General features: G+C 39.1%; 1 protein-coding gene across 2 annotated transcripts in view; it reads left to right on the forward strand.

Moving 5' to 3' along the window:
* UBE2H (ubiquitin conjugating enzyme E2 H) overlaps positions 1 to 12,567 on the forward strand; it is a 98,068-nt gene that overhangs the window by 65,437 nt on the left and 20,064 nt on the right. The window contains exons 4-5 of one of the 2 annotated variants that reach the window (XM_045565505.1): positions 9,553 to 9,592; positions 10,931 to 10,983. The exons of the other annotated variant lie outside the window; for it this stretch is intronic. Coding sequence (XP_045421461.1) covers positions 9,553 to 9,592; positions 10,931 to 10,983 — 93 coding nt within the window. The remainder of the gene's footprint in view (positions 1 to 9,552; positions 9,593 to 10,930; positions 10,984 to 12,567) is intronic. 2 annotated transcript variants of the gene reach the window in all.

Raw genomic sequence — 12,567 nt, forward strand, 5'->3', positions numbered from 1 at the left:
AGAAAGGAGTGTGTATGCAGGGAGGATTTTAGAAATGGCCATGGAAGTGGGGGAGTCCTGCCAGTTGGCTCCCATCTTCCCAAAGAAAATGAGCAAGGCTGTTACATGAAAGTGAGATCTAGAGGACAGGGACAGGAAGTGGGCGATGACAGGAAAATGGTAGTAGAAGTCATTGGAGAATGAGGGAACTGCTGAAGAAAGAGAGTGTAGGTGATGTTGAGTCCATGAAAGGTTGACAAGTTGGTATGTATTTGTCTACTTACGTCCTCCCTGCCAGCTCAGTAGATGTAAACTCATGAAGGCAGCCCCTGGGTCTGTTTTACTAACACTCCCAGCCCCTAACCACTCAGGGTCTCTTCTGCAGAGTATTTGCATGAATGATTGAATGAATGCCTACCTAGTGGCACCCTCAAGTCCACGTATAGCTCCTTATGGTTGTGGGTTTGCTAGGCATGCATTTTAGAGGAGAGAGGGCAAGGGATTTGCAGAGGATTGCTAGGGAGTGATGATGGTGATGGCTCTTAAATCTGAGGGTGAAGATAGGAGGGCTGGCAGCTGGGAAGAAAATGGAAGGATCAGTAGATTAGAGTTAACAGGTGAAACAATGGTTAATGGGGTGGGAAGCTCTCTGGCAAGGGTAGGAGACTGGTAGGAGAGGGGATGTCTGAATTTGTGATTGTGGAGGTGAAGCTGTTTGCAGGGATGACAAAGGTCAAGGTATGTCCTGGGGAGAGTGGAATGGAATATAGGAAAGATCATTGAGGAGAAGCTGAAGGAACTGAGAGGCTAAGGTGTCAGCAGTGTGGTAATGGGGAATGTCACCAAAAATGACAGGAATTGGGGTGGAGAGAAACTTGGGGCCAGGTGCTAAAGTTCTCAGTGAGGGAAGAAGCCAGTGGTCACGTTGGCCCTATTAATATGAAAACCTGCTGTGAGCAGCCTTTAGTGTGTAAATCCATTCAACATCATCTTGCTCTTAGCCAGAGTAAAAACAGCATGCTAGCTTTCCCACTCCCTCCCCCGGCTGCCACCTCTAAGGGTAAACTTGCTTTTGCATATGCTTGTTACTATCAGAGGACTTGTCCATTTCTTTCCTGAACTTGATTTATGCCAGTTTTAATTCTGCCTTTGACAGCTCATTATTATATAATCTTTCCATTTGCTATGTAAAAATTCTAGCAAACTTGCTGCCTAGGTTAGTTAGTTCCTACTTTATAGTGGTGACCTTTAGCTTTTGAACTGGTTATTCTGACATCTTTTTGGCATTAAATCTATTTCTTTCCCTTCAGAATTTGGTATCATAATGAAAACACGTGTTCTTGGATTCCTTTTTCTTTAAGCTGAAATTCTTTTGAAAACAATAAGAATAATGTCTCTTTGAAAAACCTGTTCACGCAGTTTGAGATTTGCTTATATTCCTTGTGTTAGTGAAACCCGTATTATTAGAAGGAAGTTCAGAGATTGTATCATCCAGTTGCCTGATTTTAAGTATGGAAAAAATGAGGCTGAGATATTTCATTACTAACCAGCTGCAGTCTGTCTTCTGGCTTCCAGTTCAGTGTTTTTATTTTTTTTAAACCATACCAAGTACAGTCAGAATGGTCTTTTTAATAATAAATATTATAGTAACTGTATTTTCCATTTCCAATATGATGGGGTTATAGGAAACGTAGTATCTCTAAATCAAAATATCCCCTGATGTTCTTGACCATTCCTAAAGGATTAAGAGGGATGTATAGGGCAGACATTTTCAGTTTTAAGATGAGGAAAGTGAGATGAAATTACTTGCCTAAGCTTGCTAAGTTGATACTGACATTATTGAGTGCTCACTGTGTGCCAGTTACTGCTCAAATGCTTTACATATATTAATTTGTTTAATCTTCGTGACAGTCCACCGATGTGGAGATACCATTATTTAATCTAGTTTTAGGAATAAGGGAACAGAAAGGCAAAGAGATTAAATAACTTGCCCCAAAGGCTCAGACAGTGGTACTTAGGCATTCTGACTGGAGCCTGACTTTTTTTTTTTTTTTTTTTTTTTTGAGACAGAGTCTCTCTGTGTTGCCTGGGCTAGAGTGAGTGCCGTGGCGTCAGCCTAGCTCACAGCAACCTCAAACTCCTGGGCTCAAGCGATCCTACTGCCTCAGCCTCCTGAGTAGCTGGGACTACAGGCATGTGCCATCATGCCCGGCTAATTTTTTTCTATATATATTTTTTAGTTGGCCAGGTAATTTCTTTCTATTTTTAGTAGAGACGGGGTCTCGCTCTTGCTGAGGCTGCTCTCGAACTCCTGACCTCGAGCGATCCACCCGCCTCAGCCTCCCAGAGTGCTAGGATTACAGGCGTGAGCCACCACGCCTGGCCTTGATTTTTTTTGTATTTTTTTATTATTGATATATCATAGTTGTACATACTTTTGGGATATGTGTAATATTTTGATACAAGTATACAATGTGTAATGATCAAATCAGGGCAATTGGGATATCCATCACCCTAAATGTTTCTTTTCTATTAGACCTGATCTTTTAACCACAATTGTAAGAGTGATAGGGACTTGAAATTGGGTCTTATGATTTCAATTTCTATACTATACTGGCTCTGACTGTGAAAATAAATACTGTCTATTTGCACCAGTGTGGTTATATGAAGGACCAGGCTATTGAAAGATCAACTGTGGAGACAGGAAAGAAGTTACAGTCTTCCAAAAATGAAACTATAGGAAAGTAGGCTGAAGGTTTTGGTAATCCATTAGGTTAGTAAAAGGGTTATGCTGCTGAAGGATAACACTTCACCTTTTCTTAGTTATAAATGAACTTTTCTTATCCATCCAGCCCATTCCTCAGACTCCATATTATCAGAGAAAGGAAGAAACAGAAAAGAGGACCCCTTGTTGAGTTTAGATCTCCTGAACACACACCACAGGATCAGTTCAGAAGTTTCCATGACACAGGGCATTGAGAGTGAGTTCCTTGCTTGGTTCCACACTCAAGAAGAGACCAACCCAGGTCCATCTCTCCTGAGTAGGAAAGGCTCAGCTCTGTGAAGAGACTTCTGCCCGGGTACAGGCTGCCACGGGCTGGGCCTGGCTGTCTGAGGTAAGATGAAAATCTGTCCGATTGTGCACTGATGCACACAGCTGGCGTACAGCTGTCACTAGTGAAGCTGGCAGCGTCCCCACCCTTACTCAGCTGAAACACTCCAGCTCCGGTCACCTCCTGCATGCTAGGAATGGAAATCCACGTTATTGCCCTTTTAAAAAATGTATGGTCTGAGATATTGCAAGGGAAGTTAAGGTTCAGTCTTCAATAAGTGTATTTTAAACAATTATACCTACTTAAAAAATAGGATTAATCAGTTTGGTTGTGAATAGCCTACTTTATGTAGGCATTTGTTCTGAAGAAAAAATATCAGAATGACTTCCTGCAGTCACTTACTGTTTTCTCACAGGACTTTTGTAAGTTTATAATTAAATTGTATCAGCTACAGCTGTCTGAACCATTTCAGTCCAGATCTCTGGGCTATAGCTACCGTTCTTGCCTTTGGCTCTTTTCACGTATTTACCTTAGGGTGGCTTTACCTTGTTTCATGAGTCATTTGTCTAACCTCTCATTCATCAAAATAATTCCAAGTGAAATTTCTGGATAGATGATTGGACCAGGGTATTTCATCTACCCACAAATTTGGTCATTAATATCCTCTCAAAGGAAACAAAGGCGAAAAAAAGGATGAATTTTTGTCTCATTTACTTACATATTGATCCCAGTATCAGAAGTTACTCAAAAGTGTATAGAACTTTGTACAGACCCCTTCCTCGGATTGAGCACAGGCTGAAATAAAAACCAGTTTTCAGCATGACTTGGCATGGTGTTATTTATGTTCTCTGCCAATTAGCCTGTGGGTCAAGAGATTTGTTATTCCAGAGCAATTGAGTATTAGAGTGGAACAAGCAAAAGCAAGGCATTTTTTTAATTGTAATCTATGCTTTTTGTTTTTTAAGATATATAGTTTTGTATCACTTAAGCATGATTTGGACTCCTCCTTCAGAATTATAAATCACCTAATTCTTCTGCTAAAAGATGTGGGACAGAGGCCCATGAGCATTTTAGCTGGATGTTTATTGCTATTGTCTGTCTCCCTTGCCTCTTTTTTTTAACAAGTGCTAGAGCTATGCCAGAGAATAATTGTCCAAAAGATTAAACAAAGGAGTTCTGAGTTTTATCTGGTCAGATCACTGAAATATATCATTAGAAGTGTTTGGTAGTGAATAAAATCTTAAATCATGTAGATTAAAAACGACTTGCTACTTCCACTTATGTTTCCATAAAAGCAGTTTTCAAAATATGTTCTCTTAAAATATCTTCAAAATAGTTCCTGGTTGAATGGAAACAAGTGTTGGGAAAATTCTTTTGTTGGAGACATATTCATTAATGTGATGACAGCCTTGCCAAAAGGAAGGAGACTGTGCCAGGGCCAACACACTCAGTCCTGAGAATGTTCCTTTTCTGAATTCCTGGCCTGTTCTTTCTCCATCTCTGCCCCTCCCCATCCAAAGTCCCATTGTTGGTATCGGTATCCTGAATGTAGATGGCTTTGCCAGAAACACTGCCCATAGCTTGTCCAAGAACAAATGTAAAGGAGATATGCCCCTTTTCGTTTATTTGCTTTGGATATTTTTCTAACTACTAAAAAAACCTGGTATAGGAAGAGATCATTTTAGTCTAGAAAGTATTTTTTGGTAGAGTTGGTCTGGCTGTGCTTATTCCTCAAAGTCAAGGTTATCAACTCTGTTTCTACATACTTTGAAATAGAGGATTTTGTGGCTCTTCATGATATTTTAGCATGTTGGTGGTTTTGTACTGTATTCTCCAGAATACTTCTGTATCTAAAAATGCTACCTTAGAGAATTAATTTCCTTTAAGGACTTAACCATTGGATATTTTCCCTTAAGTTCTCTGTTCTCAGAGCTCTGGCCATTGTTACTAAATTCTAGATTTTTAAAGCTGATAGAGCATCTAGAAATAAGAGTAGAGATTTTGGAGATCATGTGGTTCGGCTGTTTCTCTTTGTAGGTAAAGAAACAGACTCACAGAAGTGAAGTAGCTTGTCCAAGGCCTGCAGTTGATAATAGAGTTGGAGCTGGAATCCTTGTCCCTGTTTAGTACTTTGCTCTTTGTGGTCTGATTCTGCCCTCTGTCCCAGAATTCACATGGTGTTTTATTCTTAGCAGGGGCACTGGGGACTGGGTTCCAACCCATTTATTGCTAAAGCATGTGTTTACTAAGTCCTTTTTGGACCTCTCTGTTACTTATTCCTGGACTCAACCAAGCCAAATCTAGATTTAATTGAAAACAGTATAGAAACTATATTAATTCCAAATGTACTCTCCAGTCCATGTACAATGAGGGAAGCACCTTAATCTTTCATAGACAGTTTTGATAGAGATTTAAAGCTCTCTGTACCTCTCCTCTCCTCTCCTCTCTTCTCTTCTCTTCTCTTCTCTTCTCTTCTCTTCTCTTCTCTTCTCTTCTCTTCTCTTCTCTTCTCTTCTCTTTCAGGCAGAGTCTCGCTCTGTCACCTGGGCTGGAGTGCAGTGGTGTCATCATAACTCGCTGCAACCTCAAACTCCTGGGCTCAAGCCATCCTCCTGAGTAGCTGGGACTTACAGGTGCATGTCACCACACCCGGCTAATTTTTAAATTTTTTGTAGAGACGGGGTCTCACTGTGTTGCCCAGGCTGTTCTTGAACTCCTGGGCTCAGATGATCCTTCCACCTCAACCTCCCAAAGTGTTAAGATTACAGATGTGAGCCACTGTGCCTTGCCCTCACATAGCTATTTTCTTAAACCTTTAAAGTGCCCTGTCACATCAAAATTGAAGCTGTAGAATTCCCATTCCATTTTGTTTGGGATCTGCTGTTCCCATCTTTCTTTCCTCAGCACTGAGGTGCTATGAGGTGCTAAGGCTGTTCCTCAACTAGCCTTTTTTAGGAAACAAGCCATTTGTTAAAAACAAAACAAAACAAACAAGGATATGAATATATCATTGTTCGGGCACTAGTCTCAGTGGTTTCCCATCTCCCTCAGAGTGAAAGCCAGCGTCCCTAAAAGGGCATCAAATGCCGATCACCTTGACCCCACTCACTTCTGCTCCTCACTCACTTCCCCTCAGTGTCACTAATGTCTTTGCTGTTCTTCAAATACATCAAGCAAACTCCTGATGCACCTCACACCTGGCTGTTCATGCTATAATACATAGACACTCGTTCCTAGGTACCGAATGGCACCTCCTTCAAAGTAAGTCACCTTCTCAGGAAGGTCTGCCTGACCTTCTCTCTTAAATTGCAACCCTCTCCTTAGCCTTCCTATTTCTGTCCCCCTCCTTTGCTGTGTTTTCCTCCATAAACACTCACCACCTTCTAATGTAGCACTTACTTTGTTTTCTGAAGAGCTTTCCAGGTGATTCTTCTCTGTAGCCAGCATTGGGAACTTTTGCCATAGATGTTGCTTCACTGGGTGTTAGTTTTGAGAGTTCTAGTGGAGGCAGGATTTTAAGTATCAAGAACACATTTTGAATTCTTAAAGATAGCTTCAAGCAAAATCCTTTTCACATAGTAGAACCATTCTTGTGAATTAAACCACGGTGGCTCAACATTGCTGCCCACTCATCAGAAAGTTTCCTGGCAGTTGTGCTAGCAGTATATTCTTGTATATAACTGATCTTGAGGACCACACACGCACACCTTATGACCTAGAATCTTCTCATTTTTTTTTTTTGGTGGTGAATTGTATTTATTTATTTTTAAAATTTTTATATTAAAAAAATTTTTTTGGGGGGGGGTGGTCTCTGTTGCCCAGGCTAGAGTGCCGTGGCATCAGCCTGACTCACAGGCTGGTCTCAAACTGCTGGACTCAAGCGAGATGCTCCTGCCTCAGCCTCCTCAGTAGCTGAGATTACAGGTGCTCGCCACCATGCCTAGCTAATTTTTTTGTTTCCATTTCTAGTTGCCTGGCTAATTTTTTCTATTTTTAGTAGAGACAGGGTCTCACTCTTGCTCAGGCTGGTCTTGAACTCCTGGGCTCAAGTGATCCTCCCACTTCTGCCTTCCAGAGTGCTACCACGCTTGGCTGAATTGTATTATTTAAACAAGATTGTTTAAGATAGGAGACTTCAAATCAAATAGTTTTGCTGACCCTGCACTAGTTAAACTATGTATAATTAAGTGTATTTTAGAATGTTTGATACTGTTTTTTTTTCCCAACTATTAAAATTACACATTGTAGAAATTTAGGAGAGTCAAAAAAGTACAAGTAGAAATAATGGGAGAGTCTTTCAAAGATGACTACCATTAACACTTGTTTGGTTTCCTTCTATCCCTTTTTGATTGTTGTGATCCTAGTTCTGGTTCACGGATGGTGGTGGGGGTGATGGAATTTGAAAAGTACAATGGAGAATATATTCCCCCCACTAAGAATTCAGCACTGTTAACATTTATACATATTTGCTTCCAGGTTATCTATGTGCACACTTAAAAAAACAGCAAATAATATACAAGCACTCTGTCTCTTTTTGAAAGGAATATATTGTTAGATAAAGTCATTTTAACCACTATTTCTCATTCCCTTCCCTATTCCCACCATGGCCCTGTACCCTAACTGAAATAATTACTTTTGCAAGTTTGGTGTGTGTTGGTCTAGTATGGTTTTCCTATACTTGTTAAATAGGTAGTATTGCTTTGTTTTAGTTTATTTAAATGGCATCATACTGTAAAAATATCATTCTGCAACTCTTTTGTTTTACTCAGCTTTAGATTTATCCACGTTGCTACATATTGATCTAGTTCAGTTCTTTTGGCTGTGTAGGACTCTCAATAGATGGATGTACTACAATGTGTCCAATCCCATTGAGAGGGTTGAATTTGGTTCTTGGCTTTTGTATACAGTGCTGCTACAAATATCCTCATGGATCATGGGGTTGTCTTGGACATGTATGTTAATATTTTTCTAGGGTTATGTAGAATTTTTTACTCTGCTTTTTTTTTTTCTCTTAAGACATGAATATTCCCATCAGTTTATTACAATCTCTTCATACACCACATACCTCTTAAATCTAAACTTTGAAACATCTTTAATTACCTGGATGGAAAATTAATACTGGACACAAAGTTTTTCTTTTGCATCAGAGTAATTTAAACATCACATGGCCTCCCTTATAGTAGTAGATAAAACATTAAGCTATTTCAACACAAAACATTTAAAAACAAAAATTAGCACAATTAGTATTTGGAGCAGCTGAAGCAGTCACAGACTGGATTACCTCGGATTTTGTATTCTTAGCCCTGTTTTCTAATTCTCGGGAAGTTTCTTAGGTTTTTGGGGACAGCCTCTCAAGCTCCTCACTTGAGGTGGCTCCTCTGTTGCCACTGCTCTGCGTCTTTCCCGACTCTTCCTCTTACTGTGTGTACCCTGCTCTGTGTCAGTACTTTGTCCACATGTCAGTTATTTCTTCATGTCTCTTTTTTTGTACTCTGAACAAACACAATGCCTGACATGCAAGTGCTGACCAAATATGTTCTGAATGAATGAGAGGGAACATGGCGGGGCTGGGGTGAGGAGGGTGGGGTTCGTGAGAATCCCCTTAGTGAGGAATTTCAGTATATTGAAAGTGCAAGAACAGAATAAGGGAGTCCTAAAGGGAAATGAGGTGATAAGGATGACAAAATGACAGCTTTGACAGTGGATCTCTGCCTCAGAATCATGTCATATTGTCACATACACAGACTGACTAAATAACTGATTTTAGGTTAAGACAGAAGTTTTCCTTGGAATTTAAATAGCAGTGTGTTAAAGTGTGTACTTGTTTTTATAGGCATAAATTTGAAAAATGTAAATCCCCAACAGATATAGCTATCTTAGAGATTTCTTTTTTTTAATTCCTTGCCTCATTACTTCGTTGCCCCAATTTTAATCAAAACTGGGTTTCCCTGAATGAGTAGACTAAAGTTAAAGGAAATATTTTGGTCACTGTTCTTATGAAATCCTTTGTTGTTTGGAAGCAGTATTGCTTTAGCATTTCAACAGCCTCATTCATGTTCCGAACACAGTGGCGGCGTAGCTGAAGATAGCAGTAAATGAGCTTTAGAAGAAGTTCAAATGCAGAACCTCCAGATTTAGAGCTTGAACTGTAAAACTTTTAGAAGGGAGAGTCAGAGCGAAGTTTCAACTTTTATCATGACACTAGTTATAAAACAGTATTATAATTTCTCTTTTGGCAAGTACCTTCATAGCGCAGAAAACAATTGCTGTAATAATTATTTTGTATAAGCTGCATTGCTCCCGAAGTTTGCTCGCTTGTTAATAGATTTCTGATATATTTCAAGTAATTGGAGCTGCCAGGAAAATATAGTCTTATGAGTAACCAAAGATCTAAGGTTGAAAATAATGACTTACAAGTATTACCATCTTTTTCCACTACTGAAATATTTATTTCCAATACTGAAGTACTTTAATTGTTCTCTGGGTACTTTTTGCTGCTAATTAACATCTCTTTTTACAGGATTCATGAATAAAATTTTCCATCCCAACATTGATGAAGCGTAAGTAACTATTTTAAAATGTTTAAATTTTAGGAGCAACTGCTCTTGATTAGAGTCCCCCCCCATTATTAAAAAAAAAAATCTCTCAGTTATCTTTTTGGATTTTGTCAGAAGTTAAGACTATATGAATGGTCATGTAAACTGTAGAATCCTAGGGATATGATATTCTAAACCACTTTATTTCAAATTCTACTTTTATACTACTTAGTTTTTTCCGTTATCATGACTCAGCCCTTCATTTTTCTTGATACCCAGCTAATAGTTGTAGTATTCCACATCTCAGTTCTCTTTATATAAACACAATTTAGAGATCTGTTGTCAGTATACAGATTTACTATTTTCAGTGCTTATTTCTCAGTTCTTGAGAGTAAGGCAAACATGAATGACTGTAGTTTCATTTCAGTTAGTGAATTTTAATTACCACTTTCTTTCCTTCTAATATTGTATTAGTGATACTTTAAAATATTCCAGTGAACCAGTTTTGTACTTCCAGTGCTATTTAGAATACATGATTATTTGGGGTGCAGTTTTTATCATGTGTCATGGCACTAAATTTTGCTGTCTCTCACACACGTGCATATGAGGATTTTCTGAACACTGTTTGAGTAGGTTGTATGTGTGCATACATCGTGCCCCTTTGTCCTTTAATATTTCATTGTATCAGTCATCCTAACAACAAGGATGTTCTCTTATGTAACCACAGTATAGTCATCAGATTCAGGAATTTAATATTAATGCAGTGCTTTTTACCTAATCTACTGCCATATTCTAGTAATGTACTTTTTAGTGCTTTTTATCTTTTTTGCTTTTCCAGAATCACATTACATTTAGTTGTCATGTTTCTTTAAACTATATTAACCAGGAACAGTTCTTCAGCCTGCCATTATCTTTTATAAAATTCACATTTTTGAGGAATATAGATCATTTTATAGATTGTTACTTTACTTGGGTTTGTCTGATGTTTCCTTATTAGATGCAGGGCATGCATGCATTTCAGGCCAGAAAACCACCAAGTGAGATTGTGTCCTCTTCAGGGTATCATATTCGGAGGCACACAAGGTCTGTCTGCCCCTTTGTGTTCTCAGTGTTAATTCTGATCACCTAGTTCAGGTGTTGTCTGGTTTCTCCATTGTATAGTTACAATTTTTCCCTTTTAGTTTGTAAGGAGATGCTTATGACCTTGCAAATATTCTCCTCATAGTTTTCCCCAATTGGGGTCCTTTTCTTTTTTTAAGGATCTGTTGAAAGTATTTCTCTTGATAAATAAAATTAGTTGCCAGATACATGCAACTAACTTTCTAATTTTTAAAAAAATGCCATTCTTTCCATCTGTTTCAGGTCAGGAACTGTGTGTCTAGATGTAATTAATCAAACTTGGACAGCTCTCTATGGTGAGTTTGGCCATGGAATATTCTTTGGAGATGTTGAGACGCTGCCTAAAAAATGTTGTTTGGCTTTTCTTTTCTGCTTTAAGATGTTTCGTTGGGAATGGGAAGGGATTTTGAGGGACTGGATGGGAAAGTTTGATCAGTGAAAAAAATATTTTCTCAAGTACAAACTTCATTTTAGCAGTGGAAATTTAAAATAGCTTTGTGAGATTCTGAACTTAAGGTACCGTGATACACATATGCAGACACAAACACACATGCAAACATTTTATAGATGTTGTATTCAGAAGTACATTGTGTATACATATTTATATGTAATACTTTTTCATTTTGGAAGAACTCTTAAGAATGTCCCTCTGAAACAAGAGATGAATGATGTGGTAAGAAGTTTGGGGGATAATCTGTTTCAAAGGTCAAAACCTTCTTATGAAGTAAAGAATAATTTAGGCTACATTCAGTGCTGAAATTGACAACTCAACTCTTACAGTGAGTCAACAAATGAATTGCCCAACTCTGAAAAATACTATGCCAAATATCACAGATTTATAAGGAGTATCAGGCCTTCCCTACTTGAGTTTTTAACCTGGTTGGGGAGCTGAAAATATTTTAAAATATAGTCATCCCTCGGCATCTGCGGGAGAATTGGTTCCATGGCCGCCCATAGATACCGAAGTCCTCACATACGGACGTCCCTGCAGAACCTGCAGATAAGGAAAGTTGGCCCTCTGAATACTCAAGCAGAACCAGCTGATACGGAGGGCCAGCTGTGTATATTGGAAAAAACCCACATGTAAGTGGACCCGTGTCATTTAAACCTGGTTGTTCAAGGGTCAAGTATATATTTAAAGTTAATTAGGGACACAGCGAATCTGTTTATTCCCCCACATGTCTACATCCTCAGGCTTCATAGACTCCCTGCTCAGGTGCTCATGAGGCTTCCTCTGATTCTCCAGCTGGAAGTAACCTCTGGATACCCTTACATTTTATATCTTTTTTGTGGCCCACTCTTCACCTTGTATTTGTTGTTTACGCCTATATTTTTTGTGCTGCTAGATTATTTCCTTCCTAAAGGGCTGTCAGGTGCATGTCTGATTTGTCTGTAAGTCCTGGGACTTCTAGCACAGTACTTCTCACCAACATGTCTTCAAAGAATGAATGATGCAAGTAACAGTTGCTGAGAGGCACAAGAAAGGGAGGGACAGATCACGTAGCCTGGACTTAAACTTGTTGGAGAGTTCTGAGACCTTGTAATGGTCTAAGGTAGGTAAGCCATCTTAGTCCAGCCAGAGTTTGCAAATCACCTTTGCCTGACATCCTTGTACTAGGTTGGTAAACGAGAATCACAGAGCAAGGTTGGTCACCAGCAGCACACAGTTAAAACCCCCAACCACCCGCGCTTCTGCTGTTTAGGAATTATTTCTTCTACCTTGAATTATCTCCGCTGATCTTTGTATGGCTGGCACCTACTTTTCTCACCTCAAATATCACTTCTCAGAGAAGCCTCCTTTCGTGGCCAGTCCATCACACTCCTCTATAGCACAGCACCCTGTTTTAAATAAGCTTTAAAACTGGTATTTATTATTTATC

This window comes from Lemur catta, chromosome 11 (assembly GCF_020740605.2).
Source record: "Lemur catta isolate mLemCat1 chromosome 11, mLemCat1.pri, whole genome shotgun sequence".
Lineage (NCBI taxonomy): Eukaryota > Metazoa > Chordata > Mammalia > Primates > Lemuridae > Lemur > Lemur catta.